Source organism: Corvus hawaiiensis, chromosome 2 (assembly GCF_020740725.1).
Source record: "Corvus hawaiiensis isolate bCorHaw1 chromosome 2, bCorHaw1.pri.cur, whole genome shotgun sequence".
Lineage (NCBI taxonomy): Eukaryota > Metazoa > Chordata > Aves > Passeriformes > Corvidae > Corvus > Corvus hawaiiensis.
This window is the reverse complement of record NC_063214.1, coordinates 118,778,055-118,804,145: the sequence shown is the minus strand read 5'-3', so window position 1 is coordinate 118,804,145 and position 26,091 is coordinate 118,778,055. Positions and strand designations below refer to the sequence as shown.

Sequence of the window (26,091 nt, the reverse complement as noted above, 5' to 3'; positions counted from 1 at the left end):
TTGTCTTCATGAAGCCTGTGGGAAGCGAGGGAGCTTCTCTGTCTTTCACAGATGGGCACCTGTGCTGCAGAGAAACTGAGATCAAACCATTCTGTGTTGGTTTCAGACCCACTTTCAGACACCTTGGGTGCAGCTTTAATTTTTTCATAAATTTATTCTGATTTTCATGGTGCTTAGTGCTACTTTTAACATGTGTGGTTGGGGCACAGGGCTGCAGGTCAAGCTTGTGGAGCTGTGAAACCCACAGCTCTGAAAGGTTGTTTCACCATACAAAACTTCTCCCTGCATCTTGTCTTTTAGGTAGAGATAGGATCCAATTCTCCAGGCTTGCTTCCAGCTGCTTGAATGGATGGTATGGTTACTTCTCCTGTGACTGGCTTGCTGCCCACTTTCCAGCATAAGATGAAACCAGAGAGCTCCTTATCTGCCATCTAACCCTGCCTGATCCCCAGCTGGGGAGGGAAAGAGTGCATCAGCACGTGATGAAGGCTCGTCTTTAAGCACACATGTACAAAAATACCTTGAAATAAGAAGGCCCAAGACAACTTTAATTGTGGAGTTTTTTGAGAGCACTTGATTTGCATTGTTAAGGTCACGCTTTAATCGGAGTGTGCTTTGTGTGCACAGCTTCCTAAGGTTTTCAGAAAAATGTCTGCAAAGTAAAAAAATGTTCATTGTAGGTGCCCAAGCAGCTCCTCAGCAGTGCTGGGACCTTTCAGAGCTGGCACACAGATGTTCCCATGCTGACTGTAACCAGAGCAGCAGGAGCTGGGGCACAGCTGTCCTGAAAGCCAGGGGACAGTGGTGTCACATATGGGCAGCACTGCAGCTTCAGCCTGGCGTGGGAAAGGTGCCAGAATGTCCTATGGGACTTCACCCAGAAGCCGGTGGCTCTGGTTGCCCTGCAGTTTGGGTCCCTTGTGTGCCCCCAGCAGCTGCAGAAATGGGATTGTCAGTGTCCCTGCCTGTTCCCAGTGGTGTCTGCTGATGGGAATCCCTTCTGGGAATTGCCTTGTCCCTTTCTGAGCCCACTGAAGCTGTCTGCCTCCACACGCCCTGTGCTGACAAATTGCAGAAGTTCCCTCCCATTTGGGTAAAGAAGTGAGTTCTTTCACCCATTTTATTCTTTGGTGAAAACTGGCTCTGCCTTCACCTTGCCTTTGGGATTTTGTAAACCTTGATCACATCCCCCTCAGCCTTCTCCCCTCCAAGGCAAAAGTCCCATCCAAGAAGGGTGCTAAGTATTTGTCAGATGCTGGACCAACATAAAACTCTGTTAGCCCCTGGAGAGGCAATCAGGATGGAAAATGTCCATCTGAGCAAGCAAAGCCTACCAATGCTCAAAGACCCCAAAACCAGGGTTGTATGATGAAAACTGCCAGCCTGCCTTTGGAACAGACTTTCCCAGGAGCTTTCTCTATAATTTCATAGATTTGCCTCCCCCTTCTGATACCTGAGACAAATGCAGGGTGCTGGTCCCTGGCTCTGCCACACCTTCTGGATGAAACCATCCCTTCCAGATGGAAGGAGGGAGAGGGAAGGGGTTATGGCTGAGTTAATGTTGTCCCTCAGCATCACTCTCCTGGGAGATGGCCCGTCCTGCAGTCACAGCAGATCCAGCAGCTCTCCAGTGGGCAGGCTGGCAAGTGACCTTTGGTTGCTAAGCTGCAGTTCTGCTTCCATACATTTATGTAAATAACGGAGGAGAAAAGCCTGTACTTCATCCAAATGACAGAGGAGTTGGCTGGCTTGCTCCTCAGTGCTTGCTTGGTAGGTGACTGTCCCCAGCATGATTGAAGAGGAGGGCATAAATTGGATTTCCAAAGTGCATCTGGTACAATTAGGCAGAAATGTGAAGTGAATCCATCTCCGCTTCCGCTGATCCGAAAAGGATGACCTTTTGATTTCAGATAAATATCTGCTGTGGCACCCAGCCAGGATTCAATAGTGTTTTCTGAGATTGCATGTGACTCATTAAACCATTTACACTGCAGTTAAACACACCAAAAAAAGAGACCCAGGTGGGAAAAAAAGCTGCTTTGAACCTCAGACCTGCTTGAACTGCACCTGAGTCTCAGAGCTGGAGGAATTTACACGCCTGGGTCCAGCTTGCCAAGATCCACATGGTTTGAGCAGTAAGGAGCACTGGTGAACAGGGAATTTCCTAACACAGGGCAATCCCTTGGTGCTTGTGTTTGTGCAGGCTCCAGTGTGAGAGGCTGCTTAGCTCCCTGCCCAGGAGGCTGAGAAGGAGCAATCACAGGAGACTGGGAATGCGTGTGAGACTCAGCTAAGGGCAACCGAGGCTGTATCACACCTTAATGGGGCTTTTAAAATCAGGAGGGATATTTCTAGGAGAAGGACCTGTTTGGGGGAACCACCTGTAGTGCCAGCCCCAGAGAGAGGAGGACCTGGAATGTGCATGTGGCAGCAAGTAATGTAGATTTAGTTTAAATCTTGATTAGTCAAGATAATTTCCCTCATTAAGAAGGTTACTTTGCTGAGGCCAAAAGCGCTAGATTCACTATCCCCTCTGCTTCTCAGAAACCTCACATTTACTCTCATTCAGAGCCTTGGGATAACAGAAATTGGAAAGCCACAGACCTGACTGTTCATGATAGATTTATAGTTTGCAGTGAACCTTTCACTTGCTATGGGCTTTATGACGTCAAACGTGGTTTTCCTGCACCACAACGGTTTCTATTGCAACAATCAGGTTCCTTTCTCTCCTGGCTGACTTTAATTGCCCAGTAAAGGATCAAAACCCTGTAGGTGCAAAATGAATGGAAAAGAGAATTCTTTCAGGTTGATTAGAAAGACCAGAGCTGAGCATTACTTGGAGCTGTGTTTGAGAGTGTGGGTAAAGAAATGAGTTTGTAGGGCTTGGAAATATTTTCTCTTTCCACAGAAGAGATTTCGTGCTGGCACTGACCCAGGACCACTGTCTGCCCTTGGCTTGGGAAGCAGCAACCTCCTGCCTTAGCTGCCCTCTCTGCAAGGCTCTCTGGCATGGGCTACCAACCTCCTGGAGTGGCCAGCTGGAACAGAATTACTGCAACTAATGTTAAATTTGTGTCACAAAATGTTAAATGAAAGTTCCCAATTTCTATCTTAGACAGTACCTGTTTCCTTTATCATTATGTATTATTTGGATTAGTCACAGCTGACATCAGGCACATTTTCTGTTTCACAGTGCTTCAGTGTCTCCACATTTAGAAACGTAACTGTCCACCCATCCATCCATAATTATTAATGGAAAGTTATAAATTCAAAATTTCTGTAACAGAAACATCATGGACAAGAGAAAAATCTGAGAATATTTACACCCTTGGAATGAAATAATGATATTTTAGGCTGCTGTTTTCTCCCCATTAAAACCTCGGAACAGACGTGCTTCTAAAATGAGGAGGAGGTGTTTGCTATAAATTAAATATCACAATTTTGTGGAAACAACTTTCTGTATTTTTGTTCTCAGAAATGTTTTTGTTACTTAGCACTCAATAGATCCAGTGTATTCTCCTCAAGACCTGGTATTTGTCCAGTGAAGGATATGGAAACATCTGATTTTCCTTGCACGTTCGATACTGAATGTCCAGGGCTGAAAAAATGCTGCAGTTCTTCCAAAGGAGCAGGCTGTGTGGATCCCATGCCAGAGGGTATGTTACTGATAAATTCAACACTGCTTCTAATACAAATATCCTTAATTTTCCCTTCTGAGGGTGGGAGTGGGCAGGAAAACTGTTACCATAGCTCTTCCTAAAACAAATACGGGAATCTGCCTTGGTTGAATTCCAGGATATTCAGCTTCAGCGCTTGCACCCGTGAGCACTGAGTGGTGTGTGGGTGCTGTGGGTCCAGCAAACCTTCACTGGCTCCCTCCCCTTGGCTGGCTCCTCTGCCTGTGGCATATGGCAAACGAGGCCCTAGCTGGTGGCTGTTCGTGGGCCCTTCACATTTGCCAAGTTAAATCTTGCTTTGTTTCCTCAGAGACTCCCTAAAGCTCTGTCGCCTTCTGCAGCACCAGCCCTCAGATGACTTGGCTGTTTTATTTCCTACACTGCAGGGAGGACGTTCTGGTACAACGTGACAGTGCTTGTGAAAATGGATTTTAATGAATTAATCCGGGTGGATTCCCACCTTCTGAATCATTCCCGCCTTTTGCACTCCGTGGTATGTACAAACACAAACGCTTCCCTCGTTGTGCCCATGATTCTGTTACTCAGGGGCCACTCTTTGCTCCCCCTTTGTTCTGCCACATTGATTTTTTTTTGGCCCTATTTCTGATTATTTCTGTATTTCTGATTACTGAATGCCAGCTGCGTCCTTAAGCAGCTCAAGTATAATGAATTTATCAGCTTCTTTAGCAAATTTTTCAGGTCTCTTATCAGGGCAATTTAAAGACATGCTGAAATAAAGGGGTTTTTCCTGCTTAGGTGGTGCTTGCTCCAGTTCTGTCTCAGTTCAGTTTTGGGACTATGACAGACTGGGACCAGACTTCAAGACCTTCAAAGCATGATGTTTTCTGATATGGAATTCCCAGTTAAAGTTTTCCAGAGACAAACCTATCTGCCATGATGTGCTGGCACTGATGGGCAGGAGAATAGAAATGTTAACAAAAGCATGGGTGTAATTCTTCCTCCTATTTGATTTCCCCTTCTCATATCCTAAAAAAGCAAGAAAGCCTGGTCCTGTTGCTGTGTAGTAGGGAGTAGAGGACAAGGATCCACCAAGGCTTTTATATCTTGGAATAAAACAAGCTATGTGAAAGACAAGCACTCAAGAAATGGGGAATTGAGGTGGAGCTGTTCAATAAGCTTCTTCTCAGAGTGTCCTGCTGTCTGTTCCACTGACTCCTGATGCTCAGCCCAGCTGGTCCCTTCTCTCATTCCTGACTCTCAGCTGGGATGGTTTGGTCTCTCTGTCGTCTCTCTGTGGCTCTGAATCCCACCCCTCATCCTGAGTCTATTGCTTTTCCTCTTTTTCTTTCTATTCAGTCCTTCTGCCAAAGCATTTTGAGTTCAGCTCCACACCCCACCTTAGCTTGGCATGTCTGTAACATAAATCTGTTGTGAAATGGGGTAATAAGAAGAATTCACCTTGCATAAATACAGGCCTAACTGTTACCACTTGCCATGGTGTCTGAATTTCTTTCTACACTCAGATTATGATAATAACCATTCCATAATTCATGTGCTGGGAAAGGAACAAGGTGCTCCAGTGTTTGCTGCCCTGTTTTGCAGATTACTGGTGCACTGCAGCACCTGAACACCTCTGTGCACCACATCCAGAGTAATTGTGGGGAAACCTACGCTGGGACAGTGGCCTCCCAGGTTCTCCTTGGAATGCACCATCCAGCTCCTCTGGCAGAGGTTTCCTCCTCCCTGAAGGCCATGGTGAAGCGCGTGTATGAAGTGATTGACGCTGAAGTGCAAGGTCCTTGATTGTAATTCTGTCATATTTTAGGGGTTTTCATCCCTCTTCGGTTGGGATCTCATTTACATGACCATTAATTTGCTTTCAAAGATAGCATAGAGGACCTTGCAAACTTTGCAAACACGGCCCTGACCTTTCTGTTAGCAGATGGAGAGTTGATGATTATTTTGGAGTGAGTAGTTTGGAAGGGAATGCTCCTGAACCCTCAATTGAAATTATTTTCTCCCAATAACATAGTTTTTCAGGTGAAAAAGCAAATAGGTGCATATTTGTAGCACAATCATTAGTTGTATTAAACAGGCTCTTAAAAAAATCTGTTTTCTTGGGAAGCAGATGGACTCTGTTGCCATGTTACTTCCAGTAGCTTGCATGAAACAAGTCATATTTATAGTTTGTTAATTACTATAGCATACTACTACATACTACATTTCAATAGATTAATTTTAAATTCTGTCAATTTACTTATTGCTCTGTATTTATCTGAACATTTTCACTTCTGCAGTGCTTCATAAGCACCATTTTCAACTCTTCTTATTCTGTGTTTACTCAGTCCAGCTTTCAGTGAAATCACTGGGTAGTTCTCCTTCCTCCTGTGCTGACATCTCAGGTTTGGATGGCATCCTACAGGTGCAAGCAGGAGCTGCCCCTAACTGTCCTTCAATTCCAAAGAATTGGGGTAAAAACTGATAGGGTGATAACATCCAGAATGGCTTTAACAGCACTAGTGCAGATTTACACTGAATTTATCGTACCCAGAGCCTGATCTACACACATCAGTCAGACGTGTGATCAATCTTGATGCTGCTCTCAATATCTGTGCAAGGTGTGCTGTTCTTCCTAGATGTCAATGAATGCTCCTATGCTGAATTCAATGCTTGCCCTGAGAAAAGCAGCTGTGTAAACCTGGAGGGTCATTACAGCTGCCACCCTCAGCATGAACATGCCGGGGTCACCCCTCACCAGCTGAGCTCAAGAAAGGAAGGTAAGAAATGGAGGTCTCACCTTGGGAAATACTGAGGATGTTCCTGCAGGACTTTGTGCTCCTTCACAGGAGGCACCTGCTGGGATTTCTGGAACACGAGTGCCCCTTCTCCTCCTGTTGGGAGAAAATGCCACATAAACCTGTTACCTATTTCTGATTGAAGAGCAGGGTATTAATTTCACAGTTTGCTGTTTCATCTATTTCACCCTCAGCTGTCCTCACTCACCTGCCAAAACCTGTTAACTCCAGACCCTGACTGCTTCTCAGAGCAAGTCACTTGTTGTCAGTGCACCTCCCCAGCCTCCTGAGAAACAATTAATGGCATTATTTCTACTATTTTCTTTTTTCCTGTTTTGACTGCAGCCCAGACTCAGTGGTGGTATGGTCCCACCCCAAGCTGCTGCACTGCTGCTGAGCCCTCTGCTGCAAGCAGCTGGAGTTTGGCACTGGCTGAAATAATTCCTTGTGGTACCAGTTCAGCAAAATATACTTACAGCCCACAGACATCAATGGGCCTGCTAATAGGCTTTAAGCTAATGAGATTAATAACTGCTTGCAGATTCGATGCTTTAGTTAGAAAACAATTTTACAATCCCTTAATCTCAAAAATTAAGGTAATGTATTACTTCATGCTTTTGTGATGTGATAATACTTTTATTTTCTATTTATATTACTTCTATTGCTGCTCTTCATGTGGAAAACATGAATGGTATTATTTTGGATTTGCTTTCTTAGAAATACTCTAACTCTTTGATAATATAATTTTCCCCTAGGCATTGCAGCATTTAGTCCAAGTTCAGCAGTAAATGCTGTTAACACTGGCAGTAGCTCTCCTTCGGTAAGGAAATCAAATCTCTTGTCCATAACCAACCAATCTACAAATGCTGGGTGCTGTAAGTAACCTTGGATTTTAATGAATGTTTTCTTGATTTGTGATGGGAACAAACCTCACTAGATTTGTGCTTCTACGGATGATCCAGCCCTTTCAGGCAAGAGTTACCACAATCCTTTTAACAACACCCCGTTCTTCTTGTGGGAGGAAATAGCTTTAAGTGGTTCTTTGAGAGTTCAGAGAGACAGACTGGATATTCTTGATCTTCATCCACAACTTCTGATCAAAGCTGAAGCCAGAGGAATTAAACTGAGGCCCCTCTAGTGCAGGGGGGAGTGGCTTTTGAGGCATTTGGCAGCTACTTGGCTCAGAGTGCCGGAAATAACTGTGTTCTATTGAAGCAATTTATGAAAACAACCTTTTTTTCTTAGTCTAACCGTCAGCATGAAAGAATTGGAGCTGTGGCAGCAGCATGCCCTGGTCTCTGGCTTAGCACGGGGTGTGATGCTCATGTTGGCTGGCCCCAGCTCTCTCCAGCAGAAGTGTCTAGGCTGGGCTCTCTCTCTCTCTCACCAGACAGACTGGCTCTGCTGCAGGGCAACTCACCCTACCCAGTTTAGACACCTCCTCCTCCCAGGAGAGGAATCATCTCTGAAGGGCCCTGTCTTTTCCCATTGACATGACAATGATTGCACTGGACTGGAGTGGAATAAGAGGTGAAGTTCTGCAAGCCACTCTGCCCCCAGCCTCTGTTAGTTGGGGTCTGTGTGGGTTTTCCAGGATAAATCCAGGCAACCTTTGCCTGAACAGGTGCATTTTGATGATTAAAGTGACAGGAGGCAAAGCAGGTGTCAACACATGTAGAGTACACAGAGTCACTCTTCCCAGCTTATTCCTGTTGCTTGCACCTGTAGCTCACTGGTTGGTTATTTGTGTGACTGGAGATTTGGAGGAGATTTGGTTGTCCAGAGGAATTGTGGCTGCCTCATCCTAGGAAGTGTTCAAGGCCAGGTTGGATGAGGCTCTGAGCAGCCTGTCTAGTGGAAGGTGGAACTGGATGGGCTTTCAGGTCCCTTCCAACCCAAACCATTCTAGGACTCTGTGATTCAGTGGAAATGCATATACTAGAAGGAAATAAAAAGATTAAGCTCTAAATCAGTCATGAGGGGACCTGGTAATGTGAGAGGGGAAGATTCTGTCCTGACATAAAGAGGACCTTACCCTATTGACTGTCAAAGTGCTTGTGTGTAGTGGATTCAGAATAGCACAGTTTACAGGAGAAATGTTGCTTTTTCTATGCCAACTCTTCCTGGGACTGCAGCAGATCCCTCTGCAGTTACAAACCATCGAATCCTCAGCGTTACCAGCAACAGCTTTGAAATGTCCTGGCTTGTCAGTTCCACTCTGAACCACACTTTCCAAGTCCGGGTGCTCAAGGGCAATGAGACTGTGCAAACCCTGAAGACAAAGGAAATGCAAATGCATGTGTCTCACCTGGAAGCAGGTGTGATGTATTCAGTAGAGATCAGTTATGAAGCCTGTGGAAAAACCATCATCTCCCGTCAAAATGTTAAAACAGGTAAAGAAACACTTAAAAAAAATTTTAAAATATATATACATTTTCTCTCCTCCCTTCTCCCTCCATCCCCACTCACAGTTCAGCAATGATCCTGTGCTCCTCACTGAACATTTCTCACCTTCTTCAGCACTTTTTATCTCATCTACTCCAGCATTTATCCAACCCAGAATATCAGGCAGCAGAACTTTGGCCTTAGTTGATAAAGCAGTGCTGGAGCTGATTAGACTATTACAGATATCAGGCTAAGCTATAATTATTTTTTTAAAATTTATTTCTTTGGTGCCTGGCACTGCTTTCTGCTGCCACCTATCTCTCAACAGGCCTCATTTTTTCCTGGTTGATGGCTGTGGCCAGTGGGAAATGCAGGCAACCAGTTTGTCAAGGGCTCAGCTGAGCTAACAAGAGTGCCCAGAGGAAGGGCAGATTCTGCTGAATAGAGGATTAAAGGGAATTACAAGGGCTGAGTAAGAAAGCTGCAGACTACCTGCCCTGTTCGGTTCAATTAACTGGTGATGGTAGCTTCCTGAGGCCCTAGTGTGTTGATCAAACATAATTTTGCTTTTCCCCTAGTCTTAAATGATTTCCTAAGCCTCTGTGCAAATAAAGAAATAAATCTCTCCCCATTTTTTTCAAAAAGCAAGCAGTGAACTATTTATTCCTGACCACAGTGAGAATGCTGCTGTTCATGTTTATCCCTAAGAGCCTTCCCTTTGATCAGATGAGGGATGACTCCAGTTTGGGTCAGAAGGGAATTACTCCTTTTGTGGAGGGAAAGTAGGAGGTCTAGTGGTTATGAAAACAGAGGGCTGAACTTCAGAGTATGAAGTTGGAGCCCTTGAAAAAAAGAAAAGTTTTCCAAGGATCAGTCCAAGGAGTAACAGCCTCGGGGTGTTTATACAGGACAAAGCAGTTAGAGATTCCTTGGCTCTTGGTTTTGGCTCCTGTGCTCTGTACATTATCTGTCAGGGCTCACCACACAGACAAGGGGCATGCACTGCTTTTTGTTGTATTTTCAGTTTAAGAATGTATTTACTATCCCCACTACCAAGATCAGGAAAATAAATAAAAATTGTGACTGGTGGGCCAGAGATGAGCCCACAGGCAATTCAACCCTGAGTGTAACTTCAAGGCAGGAGCTGCGTAGGGCCAGGCCCAGGTATGTGTAAACCCACACATAAAGGTATGTGTACACCCAGTTCTCATGCAGTTGCAATTAGGCACCTAAATATCTCTTTAGGCTTGACAAAAGTGCATGTTCTCAATGTATCAGAAGCTTGTAGGACCCTATTGGCTTTATTTTTTTGATTTAATACCGATCTCTCAATCTTGTCCTCCCTTCTTCCATCGTCAGACATTTGTTCTGGCTACATCAGTTTTAACTGAATCCTTTCCTACTTTGTCAGTGTGTTTTAATGTTGTGTCTACAGAGGCCAAGATATTTGCTGTTACTATGAGGATTCTCAACTACAACTTCACTGATGATTTCCATAATTCCAGCAGCTCAGCATATGAGGACTTTTCAAGACTGTTGCTTACAGAGGTAAAATGAAAATATCTCTGGGTGATGCAGATTTTTTTTCAATTTACAATTGATTTAATCAAACAGAGGGCTTCATGCCTGGATGAAATATTCCCTCAAAATCATCATACTGTTTCCTGTGACCTTTCTTTATAATTAAAACAAAATTCAACTGACTAGACAGATCAAGCCCTTGGCCTTGTTAGCAATGAAGCCAGTGAGAATTTTCCCCTACAGAAGAGTGAAGGAATTATAAATGCAGGCATGCAACAGAGGCTCCTTTCCTTGGATCTTTAATTTGGCAATAAACTACCAGTAAATTAACTTGAGGCTTTTTAATGGATTATTGAAATGGCATTCCTGGCACTCATTTCAGCACAGTCTTCTCAATAAATGTCTTACTTCTCTCAAAGCTCTTTCTTCTTTTAGGAAAAGTGTCTGGACCAGGCTTTCTTCTCCAGCCCCATTCCTTGCCTGCACACATGTTGCCACTGTCCACAGTCAGGTGTAATCAGCCAGAAACAAAACTTGAGTCATGAAGTCTAATACCAGCTCTCAGCTTCCCAAAAAAAAAAAAAAAAAAAAAAAAAAAAAAAAAAAAAAAAAAGCTGGAGCAATCTCCTATAGTTTTGTTGCACAGAACAGGGCCCATACAGTGGAATTGGGGGGATCTCCATCCAAAACAAGGCTTCCCCAAAGCAAAGGGTGACTCATAATCATGTGTGAATTTAAATGCAACAGAAAACCCCAAAACAATAATGGAGCTTTACATTCAAGGGCAGCAGAGAAGAGGCATTTGCCCAAAAGAAATTGCAAGTTGAACCTCCCGACGTGGTTTTATTTCCCATAGTTGCAAAGTGTTCACTTTTGTTGTGTAGGAGGATTTTGGTGAGTGAGTCTTCTCTGAGATTAATGCAGACCTGATGGGCTTCATCGGGTTGGGAAGAAAAAGGAGCATCACCCATCTGTGTTGCTGCTGCCTCCTTGGGTGTTGGGGAGCACAACATCCCCTTCTCACTTCTTCTCTCCTCATTTTCTTGCCTTCCTACCCTGATATGAGCCTGGACCAGTTAAACAGCTTGTTTGTAGGAATCTTTTTGAGCAAGCTCTGACTGAATAGGAACAAAGCTGTGCTGAATTATGGCTCTGCGATTCGTGCTCCAAGGCATGCTCTGAGGTGTATGCAGGAACAAAAGGCTCAAGCAAGGAGCTGCCTTCTAGACATGTAAGGTAAAACTGCCAGCTCCTGCACAGCTCAAATATTGACAGCAGTGTGCCAGCTTTAACTTTCAGAGTAATGCCATTTGTTCAGCTGAAGTGTCTGCTCACTGGTTTGGTAATTAACCATGATGAAAGTGTGATACTGCCTTGAAGCTGGGCTGTCTCAAACACTTTTTTTTTTAAGTTACCCACCTCCATTTTTCTGGTCTCTCATCCTGAGATTTCTTTGGTTTTGGACTCAGCTGCAGGCTGAACTTGAACTGGGGAGCTTCAAATGCTCCCTGGGAACTAAAGCCATGCCCACACTTGTAAATAAAACGTGTATGTGACATATAGGGATAACATCAAGGCTCTGCTGCATGCACTTACCAGAACAGTTCAGCTCTGTTGCAAGCAAACAGGTCCAGGGGGAATTCTGCTCCCTTGAGCCAAAATTTGGAACTTGGTTTGTGGGACCAGTGCTCAGATGGATACAGTTTTCAAAGGTGTCATAGAATCATATAGTCACAGAATGGTTTGGGTTGGGAGAGACCTTGAGGATCATCTAGTTCCAAACCTCTGCTATGGGCAGGGACACCTTCCACCAGACCAGGTTGTTCAGAACCCTGTTAAACCTGGCCTTGAACACTTCCAGGGATCCACAGCTTCTCTGGGCAACCTGTGCCAGGGCCTCACCACCCTCGCAGTAAAGAAGTTTTTCCTGATATCTAATCTAACCCTACTCTCTGTCAGTTTGAAGTCATTCCCCTTTGTCCTGTCACTCCAGGCCCTTGTAAATAGTCTTGCCTCATTTTTCCAGTAAGTTCTCCTCAGGTACTGGAAGGTCACAACTAAGTCTCCCCAGAGCCTTCTGTTTTTCAGGCTGAACAATCCCAATTCTCTCAGCCTTTCCTGACAACAGAGCTGTTCTGATCTTGGTGCCTCCTCTGGCCTCTCTCCAGCAGCTCCACATCCTTCCTGTGCTGGGCCCCAGGGCTGGGGCAGCTCTGCAGGTGGAGTCTCACCTGAGTGGGGCACAGGGGCACAATCCCCCCTTTCCTGCTGCCCAGGCTGATTTTGGTGAAGCCCAGCACAGGGGGGTTTTCTGGGTCCCAGCACATACAGCCAGGGCATGTCCAGCCTCTCATCCACCAGCACCCCCAAGTCCTTCTCAGCAGGGTTGCACCAAGGAGACTCATATTACTTTGTGCCACAGTAATCTCTGAAAAATAAGACTTCTCAAACACTTTGAAACTTTTCTTTTTACAGCATCTTCTATGTTGTGTTTATATAAATATTTAAAGAGGTACCTGTTGGCTTCCTCATTCTCAATGCTTCTCTCCCTTTGTTCAGCTTGAAAATTCATTTCCACCCAATATTTCTGCCTTGTACAAATCTGGGAAGCTGAAAATGAAGATTGAATCCCTGGCAGCAGGAAGCATCATTGTGAGGCTCAGGATCACCGTGCAGGATCCTGAGTTTCCAGTGGATGCCTCCACGTTTGCCCCAGTGCTTTCCTACCTGCACAATGGCTCTGTGCTTGTGGTGGATGAGCAAAACACTGCAGTAGAAGGTAATCTTTATTATTATTTTTTCAAAGAAGAAAGCAAGGCTTGTGTTTTGATCACGTGCAGTATCACCAGTATTCTTCACAAAATAGAGAAACAAAGGATGTGGTTAGTTGAAGAGAAAACCATGGTGCGAGAATTCTTCCAGGGGTTCTGTCCATAAGCCCAGAAGGGCCAGCCAAAGGGACACTGGCTGTCCCCAGGTACCTGCAGGCACTGCTTCCCCTCACTGTGTTTAACCCAAGTGGAGCCCTTGGCTTCCCTATTCATTTTCCTCCCTCTCCTCTCTGTCCCTGGCTGGAAGTTTGCCATATCTTCTGGTGCTGAATGGCAGACAGGATTACTGTGGAATATTTGTAGCCTTTAGATACACACACCCTCTAGACAGTGTTGTGCTCCAAGACTGGGGGACTGTATTTGGGCCAGGGTTTAAGAAAAGAAATCTAACATCTTCACTCTAGAAACCCAGCCAGAGAAATTCCCAAATGTCCTTACTGTGAATAGGACTGAAGAAACATGCATGGAATTTACATTAAACCAGGCCTTTGTTTGATCTTCAGTAATCAACACTTTTATCTTCAAAGGACTGAGTTCTGTCCTCAGGTTTCCCAGCTGGCAGAGACAGCAGAGTTCAGAAAGTTGCCTAAGCCAACAGAATGGGTTATTCTTCTCTCTCTGTGTATTAAGCCTTTAAAAGCTTAGTTACTGTGAGCAGGAAAAACTCCCTTTGGAGTTGCAGAGCATACGGAGGTTAAGGAGAACAGGACAGGAAAAAACCAGGAGACAAATTGCACTCGAAGCCTACAAATATCACAATGGCAACAGAGACTGAACTGCAAGATGCTGATGTGTGCCAAAATACTTTATAAATGTTATTGATCCTGGGACCAAAAGGCTGAGGAGGAAGAAGGCAATAGCTCTGGACTGTCACTTTAGCTGCAGAAAACCAAGTGGCTTCCACAGTTATCCAGGAGCACAGCCAACACCTCCACTCCTCCTTAGGGGCTGAGAAAAGGTGTTGCAGTGCTAGGTTTGGTTTAGCAAGCTGCAGCTTTCCCAGAGAGCACAGCTGGGCTGCTTAGGGCAGAGCAGATATTCTGCCCTCCTGTAGTCCTTTTGGATTCCCTGAGCTCCTGCTCTGGCTAGCTGGGCTCTGCAACACGGTGATGGCAGAGGAGGCGAGAAGGGTCTCTCCATCGGGAACCTTTATTGTTTCCTGTTGTTGGCTGGTTCCCAGAACCAGAGTGCCCAAGAGAGGCCTCGTGGTCGGGCAGCAGAGGGGTTTTCTCAGGGGCCCAGGGGCAGTACATGGGCAGAGCTGGCTTACAGGAACCAACAGGGAGAACCCGAGGGAGTGGCCAGGGCTAGGGACAAGGGGAAGGGGAGGAACGATGTGGAATAAGAAAAGCAGTGGGTAAATAGACCACCACAAAAAGGGGTTTATTTCTTAGGTCTAACCAAAGAAGAGTTTCTTCAACGTGAGTTTCCTAAGTGGAAAATAAGGAGTGAAACACACGAAGGAAGGACTTGTATAATGGGGTGTTTTGCTTCCTGACCCCGGAGAGGCTCAGGACATGACCTTTGGCAATAAACCCACCCAGATCCTGTCCCCTGGATCCTCCCTGCAGCCTGGCCACCACTAGGCTTTGTGCTTGGTTTAGTGACAGTCCATTTATCTGTCAAAAGCAGGGATGAGAAGTCAGAAGGGACAGCACAACAGAAGGGAGTGGACCAGATCTCTTCGAAGATTCATAAATTATTAAGTTGACTGCCATGATGAAGAGAAACAATAAAATCTGTTGCGTGGGGCATGGTAAGAGAAGAGAAAGGGATGTATGCTGAGTCAGGCCCAAGATCCTTCTAGCACAATGTCACGTCCTCAGTACCAGCCAGGAGCCAATTCCTGGAGAGGCATCGCGTACCACTAATAATCCCTTAGCCAACAACTGTTTTCAGCTCCAGTACTCCCTGAATCCAGAGGGATTTCTTTGGGTTTCTCCTCCATGAATGTCCCCCATGAAATCAGACAAATCTTTAGCATCTGCAACATCATTTGAGAGGGAATTTCACAGATTTTTACCCTTTGCACATACCCCTTACGGGTATAATATGTAATCAGAATGTACGCAAAGGTGGCTTTTTAAAAAATTTTTGGACTAAGACTGTTGGTTGAGGTGTGTGTGTAGAGAAGTGCCAAAGGTGAAAGGCCAGAGAGGTGCCAAGAGCGCGGAAAGAGAATCCAAAACACATCTTGGCTGAGATGTGATGGTTTAGAGAGGAAAAAAGTGCAGTGTGTGTGTGTGTGTGGACTGCACAAGTGATGCACCAGTCAGCACCAATGTTTTGACCCGATGCATGATTGAACGTGGCCATCAGAGGTGAAGGAATTTGCTTAAAAAGCCGTGCTAAGTGAGGAGAAAGGAAACCCTCAGAGACAATGGAGGCAGTGAATGTAAATGATTTGGCAATTAGCATCTCTCAGATGGTGTTGGAAGCCAGCAAGAGTCACAATTACTTCATAGCGCAGTAAGGAATTCACGAGATTTCATCTCTGGTGTTCAGTCGATCCCGCACCCTTCTGCATTCCCTCTAAGTGGCTTAGGCTGGAATGTAGTATGGCAGCTGCTGGCCACAGGCACATGAAATTGTCTAATGGAAACTGTCATGGACACAGCAATTACCCAACGACAAAAAAAGTAAAAAGAATTGAAATACTAGCTGGAAGGCAGGAAAAGCAAGCAGCAAGATGAGTGCATGTATGTGCATACACAGGGAATGGGGCACTCCTTTGTTTCAGAGAAATAACCATCCTCATTAATCTGCAGGTTTGCAGGACGAGGACTTAATGTTAATTTGTTATTCAGAACAATTTTCTAGGCTCTGATCAGAATGATTTGTCCCAAGACACGGTTTTTAGCCTCATTTGCTGCTCTCCCTCTCTCAGGGCTCTGAGGCAGCGAAGGTGAGTGCACGAGGGAGTCACACAGGGAGGGCTCACCTGGGATTCACTGGCATTGTTCCTGTTCAAAGGACTAACTCAGCCTTTGCAACTTTTCTGGAACAGGGTGTGAATGGCAACACAAGACTCCAGATATAAATTCCTCAAAGGAGAAGAGACTCAGCAATAAAATAGGTCTACAACTGTGTGAAAAAGCATCTCTAACTGATTCAGAGCAGCTGAAATCAAACATAAGGAACACTCTTAGAGCATCTTCATGCATTGATGAATCAGGATGTCTTTTCTGATACTACCAGAAAGAGGCTCACAGTTTTACAGTACAACTTTTGAGAAGAAAAATTGTATAAAAAGAGATTTTGCCCTTAGCACTTCCTCTGTTAAGAACAGAAGAGTGCTTCCCGTGGGAGTTACTAGCATTTACTTTTTATTTGAAGCAGAAGATTATTTGGATTAAGTCTCTATTTAACGTTGTATCTGCTGGTAGCTAGTGGTAACAGATCTATTAATTACCTGATACATCTGGAGGTGCTGTACACAGAGCTTGGTATAGTGAGTGCTTTTGATAAAATTGTAGTACAAACCTCGAGCATTTTTTCACTTTAAATGTGTTTACTTCTAAAAACAATTATTTAAAAAGTCTTTACTCAGAGAAAATACTTTTCAGAGTACAAGAACAAGAGAATAACAAAACATAGTGTTCTGCATCACTCAGAACTTGGCTGACAGGTAAATGATGAAAAACGAAGACCACATAAATACATTTAAAAAGGACTACTTAATGATTATTTCTAGCTTAATGCAGCCAGCAGGGAGGCTCTCTGACCCACGTTCTTGTTTTGGCCCCACAGACTGGGATGAATGTGCTTCCCAAGCTGAGAATGACTGCTCTGTGTTTGCAGAGTGTATCAATTTGATGGGCTCCTACCTGTGCAGATGCAAGACAACCATGGATACCAATCCATCCCAACCTGGAAGAAACTGTGAGGGTGAGAAAAAGGCTGGCGTGTAGTTTTTCTTTGCCATGAAACATTGGAATAAGTTGTGGGTTTTCACATCTGCTTTTATTGCATCTGTTCATATAATTGCACCTTTGCAGTCTGTGCCTGAGGAATTATATATGACTGATCTGTAACTTTACTTATTTATTTATTTATTTATTTATTTTATATATATATATTATATTTTCAGATGAAATCTCCCTGAGATCCTCCTTGATAAGCCTGATAACTTCAAGGAGTACTTTTCCCTCTTTGCTATGTCTGTGGCTAATTTCCTCCTGTTGAGTTGATCCACGGCCTTGCCAACCAGACCCAGGAGACCCAGGAATCAACTCTGCTTCTTTGTGTCAGCACAAGCCCATAAAAATCAGATTCAACCCCATAAAAATCACAAATTCTGCAATGCGTTCATGAACATCCAGCACCTGTTTTTGTAATGCTGCCATGGGTGCTTGAGTGGCCTTGGGGCCATTTTCAGGACAGGCCCTGGTGCCTCCTCACCCAGTTTGAGGTCCCATTTCAAGGAGTGTTTACTGTGTTGCAGGTGAGATTGTGGATCCTCTCACTGAAACCATGGCTCCTGAAATAAGAAACAGCACAGACTTTACTCTTGAAGAAGGAAGCCCTGCAGGCCCTGCTCCCACTGCCACCACCGGGACAGTGGCTGCTGCAGACCCGGAGTCAAGCACCGTCACACTCCTCCCTGCTGTGCTGCCCCTGGGTGACAAACAAGCATCCCACAGTCCCACCAGTGCCCCTCCAACCCCTTGGGAAAAAGGTCTGGCCCCACAGATGGGTTTCAGCAGGGACAGCAGCCCCACGGCCACGGGAGTCACACCCAGCGGGGCACTGGCCATGGGCACAGAAGCCACAAGTCCATCACAGCAAAGCTCCGTGGCCAAGGCTGCTCTCCCAAATGTGCCCATGGGCACGGCCAGGCAAGAGCAACTCAGTTCAGTTTGGCTGTCTCCAAATCAAACAGCCTCTGCTGCCACCAGGACTCACACGGGAGGTGGCCCTGACACAGCTCTGCCGGGCACAGGGAACATTCCCACCCTCAACGCCACTCTCAGAGCAGATGGAGAGGTGGGGAGAGAGAAGAGCTCTTGGTCTGAGGAGCACACTGGAGCCCTGGGGTCACCTGCTTTGCCTGGCACCTCTGCAGCCCCCAGCCCGGACCACAGTGAGTACACATCCCACGGGATCTGCACATGTGGGAATTCAGCTGGGGGAGAAGCGAAGCCTCGCCCAGAGTTGGGGAAAAGGCATCTAAAACTATTTTTTCAATGTCAAAATAATTTTCTTGTTGTCTGCAATTTTTTCTATATCAATGATATTTTCTGCAGGAATTGGCACTCTCTCTTTTCTAAATCAGCTTGTGAAAACGATTCCTCTTCCTGGCAATTTAGCAGTTGCTTTTATTGATGTTACATTTCTTCAGCTCAAAGAGGAGGAAGCACATCAAAGAGTGCACTGCGAGTGGCTCACGGCAACATTTGCTGCTCATCCTTTTGCCACACATCCTGGTTTTTCCTGCAGCCTCTGGCACCAGGGCACTGCAGCAGCAGCTGTCTATGGAGTTAACTTAGGCAGCTGGGGAGGAAAAGGACCTGCCTTCCCATTCCTCTCAGCAGAGGATGATTAGTCAGAGTCCTTCACAAATCCCCTGTGAGGCAGGAGCTGCCTGGAAACCTGTGAGACACAGTTTCAGGAGCTGTAATTGAGAGCAACCAGGCTGGCAAAGGTTTCATCTGTTTGGGTTTGGGCAGATGTGTTGCAGCTAATGAGGGGATTTTTCTGTTGATTGGAGCTGAATCATATTTCAAAGAATCAGATTTGGTCTTAAAATTATGGTTTTGTTTGGGATAGGACAGCTGCTGTCTCTGCCCATCACTAAATGTATTTTTTTTCTGTAGTGTGTCACTATTCAGTTTGGCTCTATCAGTTCTGATTCTGCTTGTCTTTGTTGTGTCTCTCATGCCCTCCACATCTCTCTGATCCCAAGTCACACTTCACTCTGCTCTTTTCTCTCCCCCTCCCCTGTGATCTCGTGTTCCTGGTGGTCTCCACTCATCCAGCCCCACTTCTGGTTCTCCTTCATTCCTTTCTCCCTGGAAAATGCCTTTTTCAGCCCTGTAAGGCCAGTTCTGCTGCTTCTCCAGCCTCTCTCCTCCCCCAGCCCTGCTCCCCTCCTGCCACCCTGCCCTGCCTTGGGCAACTGTGCCAATGCCCTGTTCAGCTCCTGTCTTGTCTCCTCCTAAAAAAAATGTGTTTGGTTTTTTTTAAATGAAAACAAAGTGAGTTTGGGGTTTGTTTGTTTGTTTGTTTGTTTGTTCTAAGTATAAAATTTGCTAATCGTAACTGACAAAAAACCCCCATAAAGGTTGTTTTCTCCCAGCTGGAAAACAAACGGAAGGATTCTACACAAAAAAAAGTTCCGTTTATAAAAACTTGTTTTATATTCCTTATGAGTCAAATATTTATCCAAGAGCTTTTGCTGGGAAAGAAGCTTGTGAAGGGATTATGCCTAAGGAATAAGAGCAAGAGCCACCAGAGTGGCATCTCACTAGCCCAGGGCAGCAAATTCAGAGGGCAAATGCCCACATTTGGTGAAGTTTCATATGCAGCTCCTCCTTGTGGCATCATCTCTGACCTGGAGGCTCAACCTCAGGCAATTTTTCATAGTCTGGTCTTTTAAATACCAGGGGTTTTATTATTATTTGAGAATTGTTCAGAACATTTTCCCCTCTCACCTGAGATGTGTTTTATCCCCTAAATACCTGTGTTCATGTGACAGGACAAGCGATGGCAAAAAACCCTGCCCAAATCCTTTGATCTGACTGGTGGTGGTGAGGGCTCCTTTGGGATCAGAATTATGCTGGGATAAAGGAACCCTCCTTCAGTGGCTTGCTTCAAGCAGGCATTTCTCCCCTCCTCTGCAAAGCTTTACCTGATTATTATTTCTTTTTCTCCAGTATCTGTCCCAGTTCAAATGATTATTTTTCCAGTGTGAGTAGAACTCTGATGTGAAGTCATCCACAGAGTTTATGCAGAGCTTTATAATTCCTGCTGCTTCAAGGAAAGCAGCTAAAATGGGAGATGAAAACTGAGTATAGGAGTCTGACAGTGTCAGAGCTGGAACCTGGTGCCTGGTATCCTGTGGAGATGCACTCAGGTGTGTGCAGGGAGGAAAGCAGGTTGCTACACCACAAAGTAAAGACTGGTAACTTGATTCACAATTTTAAACTGAATCCTTAGCCAGATGGCAGAGTTCTTGGAAGTTTTGGGTGAAGACTATCCTATATTTATATAAACCATTGAAACATTAGGTCTTGCTGTGCCAGGAGTGATGATTTGTTAGGAGCTGGGGGCAGAGTGAAGGCAATTTGTTGGCAATGGTCACAGTGTTGGGTGATAGCAGTCATCACTAAATGGATGCCAGGGGTACAACCCATGCCTTGAGAAGCCCTTTCTCTCATCTCTGATCACCTCCAGTGTCCACAGTAACAATGCCAAACCCAGAGATATTGGGAAACACAGAGAAATCAGGAAAGAAACTAAAATGTTTGAGTCTGCCTTAATGCCATTCAGCAGATGTGAATTAATGGGGATGTGTACACCCAGTTGGGATTCATCTTGTCCCACCACAGCTGTCCAAGGTGTGGATGTCTAAGCTCAGGCAGCCACCCAGCCTTCCTCTGAGGCTGCAAGGAGGACTTGATGCTGCAGTGGTTTCCCTCTGGAGGGACTGGTGGGACAACCAGCTGAGCCTGGGAGAGCAATTCCAGTGCCCAAATAGAGCAGCATTTCAGACATCCCAGAGCATCCAAGGCAGAGCTGGCAGATATAAGACCTACAGGAGGTCAGTGCCTTTCTTGAGAATCATCTGGGGCTCTGACAGGGCAAACTAAGATGCTGGATGTCTTCTTTTTAGACTTTTAGGGTTTTGGCTACATTTCAGAGGGCTGGCCTTCTGCTGCTATGAGTTGATGCGTGTGGCCAGGAATGCTAGACACTGTCACACACCTGTCCATGCACTACAGTCCATAAAACACGTATTTAAATTGTCTTTTTTCTTACTTTGCAGCCTTCCAGAAGCTTAGTGGCACAGTTTGGATAACAAACATGGAATACTTTCCAGGCTTTAGCAATACAAGCAGTGAGGAATATCAGACCTTTGCACAGCTCTTTGTTGATGAAGTAAGTGGGGAAGGAGGACGTGACCTGTTACCTGTCTCAGTAAAACCCCGTGTATGGTCTTTTCCCCCAAAGCCTGGATAACTCGTGTGTCACTTGACACACCTGTAGGGTCTGGCTTCCCCTGACTGCCTGAGATGAGTGTGAATCTTTAGAGGGAGATCAGGATTTTGGGATTCTCTGGCGCCTCCATGTCCTCTGCTTCTCATGCCTGGTTATATTGAATTATTGATCTCCTCCAGGGGTGTGGTGGAAAGTTAATGGAACTCACAGAGTGCTCTGATACCCTTGCCCTGAACAGCACTATACTAATTAGCTGAATGATTGTTGTTATCTTTTGCAGCAGTACCTCCAGGCTGGGAGTTCTTGTAATCATCCTGGATTTTGTAGCCCCATATCTGGAAAGGGAGTGGTTTCTTGAAAAGTCACCTCTGCCCTCACTTCTAACTAGAGCGCAGGATATCAAAGCACAACATAATATCTGCTGTGCCTTTAACCCTCTCAGGATTCTCGGGCATTGCCTTTGACAGAATCTAATATTGTAGTGAATTTATCAGAAGTTTGCTCCTTCTGGTGCTCCCTCAAACACACCCATGCCTGGAAAACTTCTGGTTATGCTGGGCTGCTTTATTGCCTTCCTTATCTCCCCTTCACTGTCTGTGTTTTCAGAGGCCTTGATAAGTGTGGTGATAAATCCATCACTGGCAATTTTATGGATTTTCAAATCCTGCAGAAGCCTCCCCAGACTTACTGGGGACAGAGCCACGATGTGCCACTGGAATACAGCTGGCACAGGGGCACAGGGCACAGGCCAGCCCAGCCTGGGGTCACAGACAGCTGCAGAGAGGGAAGAGGGTGATCCATTTATCCTTCTTGGACATCAGTTTCCCACTGGTCCTGACTGGTTTGCACCTTTCTGGGTGTGTTAGGAGAGCACAGCTTTCCTGGAGCTGTTTTGGCCCCAAGCTGTCACATCAGAAAAACTGTGACAAAACGAGAGTGACGTGATTAGCAAAGTGAAAAGGGAGCAATTCTCCATTGACCTCGCTCTCATTCAGCACCAGGCTCTGCCCGAGGCTGTTTCAGAACAGCACAGTATTGAAATGGACTGAAATTAATGTATTTTCTTCGTTCAGTCAGGTATCTTAGTCCAGAAAATCAGGAGTACTAATGTAGTTAGGAAAAATTGTAAAATGGTTGCGTAAAGGAACAAAACGAAGTTTTTTGTCAGTTTTACCTGGGTCTCAAGTTTTCAGGCAGAAAGTGATTGCTTGTGATTATAAGGAACTAACTCCTTTTCCCAGCACTCTGGTTTTGTGGATCAGCTGGAGAGATGTGTTAGTGTTGATTCCTTCCACCTCTGAGCCACTGTATATGGGCTATAATTGCATAGCTGCTGTAAATAATATTACAAATATTGCATTTCTAGATGCCAAAGAAAATTCAGGAGACCAGAAAAATCTGTATATTTTCTTTTCAGGTTATGAGGACCAGAAATGGGTCTTTTAAAGTAAATGAGGAAAGTTTTATGAGCTTTAAAAGCACTCTCAGGTTCCAGTTAAATACAGTTTGGCAGAGATTTTTTTTAAACTTTGGACTCACCATCTACAATTCAGAGGATTTATAAATCCTAATGTGTATAATGTTCTTTAGCCCCAGCACTTAAGTGCCATGTGGTTAAATTGGCAGCACAGCAAATGGAAACATCATCCTTTAAATAATGAGTAGATGAGAAGGAGGTAAAAACTTGATGTTACAACTTGCACTGTCATTGTCCAGGTTAGTTCCACCACCTTCCTTGTAATGCAACTTAAAAAACAACATGGCTAAAGGTAAAAGAATATTTAAGTCCTGGGATTCATTCAGCTTGTGTTTTACAACACCCCAAAAAGAGTACCATGGCTTGTCCTCAAGAAAATCAGTCGGGAAAGCAAAAGGTTTGAGTTGAAAACACATTCACTGAGGTGCAATAAATTCCCAAGTGGAAAGCTTGTTTTGAATTTGGGTGTCTTAAACTTAGCTGAGTGACAAGAGGTGTGAAACTAATAAATGATAATGCCTTATGAAAGTGACCACCTCATTTGGAAGGCACAAAGCCTATGTTTGTGTAGCTGAATGCACCTAAAATGATTGCAGTTAAAGCCATCTGAATATGGGATGAGTGTTGGTACAGGGATTAAGGAAGTTTCACTATTCCAATGTAATTTCACCCTTTTATTTTAGTTTGAGTTTGCCCACATCCACATCCTGGAAGCTGCTGGTGATGGTGGCTGGGCAGATGTCTGCTCTGGTTCCTTCTTCCTGAAGGTGCAGCCAAACCACAGACAGTGGGGAGGGATTTTTAATCTCTGAGTGAAAAAACAGGCTTCATGCAGTTTTCTGTTCAAATTAATTTACCTTTTACTGACTTATTCCCAGTTACCAGACTATCAGTGCATTCCCTGCTTAGGTTTCCTTTGTGTGCTACAGAAATTGCAGGTACAATGACAGACCTGAAGATAATTTCTCTTGTAAGAAAAACCCATACTCAAGGGTATTATATATTGCATATTTCTGTCCAAAAGTTCAGTTTCCCCCCTTTTTTTTCTAGGCCTGCTTCATCAAGCATTATTTTGACAACCCAGGGTGTGGTACCTGTTGGGAAATCCTGGAGTCTCTTGGCTAAAGGGTTTTGTAGTGTCACCTAGTGGCTAAATACAAATACTGTGAATGTGCCCCGACGCTTTTCAAGCTCCGAGTCCTGCTTTGGGAGGAAAAATAGGAATAAGGACAGAAACAAACCAAACAAACAAACACTGTAGCCAGCTGGGGGCCGGGCTCTGCTCCCAGGGAACAGGGACAGGAGGAGAGGGAACGGCCTCAGGCTGGGCCAAGGGAGGCTCAGGGTGGACAGCAGCAGGAATTTCTCCATGGAAAGGGTGGTCAGGCCTTGGAAAGAGCTGCCCAGGGAGGTTTGGAGTGCCCATCCCTGGAGGTGTCCACGGAAGGCCTGGATGTGGCACTCAGTGCCCTGGGCTGGGGACAAGGTGGGCATTGGCCAAAGGTTTGACTCGATGATCTCAGAGGTCTTTTCCAGCCTAAGTGATTCTGTGATTCTGTGAAAAAAAAGAACTGATGAAATGAATTTCAGGATAGACAGTGAAAGAGGATGAAATCAGGGTGGGCTAAGAGGATGTCACAGCTGTCTGTGTGTAATGTTGAGAATTTCAGACAAAAACTATGAAAGCTGAAAACTTAGGTCTGACCTCCAAATTCCAGTACCTGCTTGTGAAACAGCAGAAAGAAAGAGTCAAAGGAGCCCAAGAGGCCCTGTCTTAGTGAAATGGGAGATTTTGGGTCTGACAAGGCCAACCTACATTCTGCCCAGGTTTTTAGACAGGAGTCAGCTGTCTCCATCCTCCCAGCTCTGCCTGCGTGCTCCGTGGGGCACTCCAAGCTTTGCTGTGTGGGACTTGCAGGCCCATGGGAGCCCTTTCCAGGGGCACACGTGGGGTTTGCTCTGTGCCATGTTACCTTGGCACCCAGCACGAGAAACACATCAGCTCTGGTGACTCAGGAAAGGGCTCAGGAAAGGGCTGCAGGACACCTGCAAATCCTGGCACCACCTCAGGGCTGGGTATCAGACAGCAGGGAAGTCAGGGCTGGGTAGGGCACAGCAGGCAGGGCACAAGGGGTGCAGAAGCTGTGAGAATCCAGCACTAAATGCACCAGGCTCTGTGTGGGGGTGCAAGGCAAACAAGGATGCTTCTCCTGATGCCTCCCAGTGCTTGCCTCTTCCCTGGGCTCTTCCTGGTGGGAATCACTGCTGGCATCCCCGAGCATTACCACTGAAATAAACTTGGCCTTAAACTCATGGCTGAAATCCAGCCCTGCTGCTCCAGAGATTTCCTGCAGGAATCATGCAGAGGAAGATGTGGTTGGAGGTGGCCACAGTGTAGCCCCCATCTGCCCCCTTAATACCCTGGTCTGGGCATTTAAAAAGAGGTGGGTTTTGCTTGGCTCTGGTGAGAAATCAGCTTTAAAGCAAGGCTTGAAGGTTACCTGCTCTAAGTCGTAACACTTCTGGGCTGAGAGAGCCCTCTGAGGCAGTGTGGAGTGTCAGGAGAATCTTTACTTCCACCAGCAATTCCTTGTACCGGATTGCTCCTCTCCCCAGAGGCGTTGTGAGAGGCTGAACATGGGAGCGTCCCTGCAGCCTCCTCCCTCCCTTTCTGTTAGCAGAGGCAAGGTCTTGTGCCAAATGACAGATGAGATAGCTTAATCACTTGGCTTGTTTAATATTCATGCTTAAATATGCACCACATCCTTCAGCTGCTCTGGAATGAAAATGTTACAAACCGAAAGGTCAATTTTCTGCTGCTTCCCTCCAGAGAAGGAAGCACAACACTCATTTCTGGGCAGTGTACACAGCCTGAAATGTAATTGCTCCATCTGCCCACCTCCACATACATTTTGTTTTTATTCCAGGTGCATAAATCTCTGCCCCTTGAGGTGCTTCAGCAGATGGATGCTGGTCTGATTAAAGTGCTGGTAACGGGTGTTACTAATGGGACAACAGTGGTAAGCTTCAATCTGCTGGTTGCAGAAGATGTGGATGTCCACCATGTCATCACCACTTTTCGTGAGGCCTTGGAACACAGCTCCTATTTCACCATCGACAGGAGCAGCCTCTCCATGCACAGTAAGGAGCAGCTTGTGCCCCAGTAGCTCTTCAGAACTAGACAGATGACAAAGGCTATTATTAATCTGTATCTTCTGAGGTGAAAGCATCTGTAAAACACATGGATGAAAAGCCTTTCTCTCTCCTTATATTGCTCCTGCTTA

At 45.4% G+C, this 26,091-nt stretch overlaps 1 protein-coding gene across 1 annotated transcript in view; it reads left to right on the top strand.

The window, feature by feature from the left end:
- UMODL1 (uromodulin like 1) overlaps positions 1-26,091 on the top strand; it is a 49,599-nt gene that overhangs the window by 7,728 nt on the left and 15,780 nt on the right. The window contains 11 exon segments of the mRNA XM_048293571.1: positions 3,495-3,656; positions 4,064-4,170; positions 5,241-5,433; positions 6,275-6,415; positions 8,569-8,826; positions 10,254-10,366; positions 12,899-13,118; positions 16,921-17,058; positions 17,615-18,253; positions 21,158-21,270; positions 25,735-25,948. Of these exon segments, the coding sequence (XP_048149528.1) occupies positions 3,495-3,656; positions 4,064-4,170; positions 5,241-5,433; positions 6,275-6,415; positions 8,569-8,826; positions 10,254-10,366; positions 12,899-13,118; positions 16,921-17,058; positions 17,615-18,253; positions 21,158-21,270; positions 25,735-25,948 (2,298 nt within the window).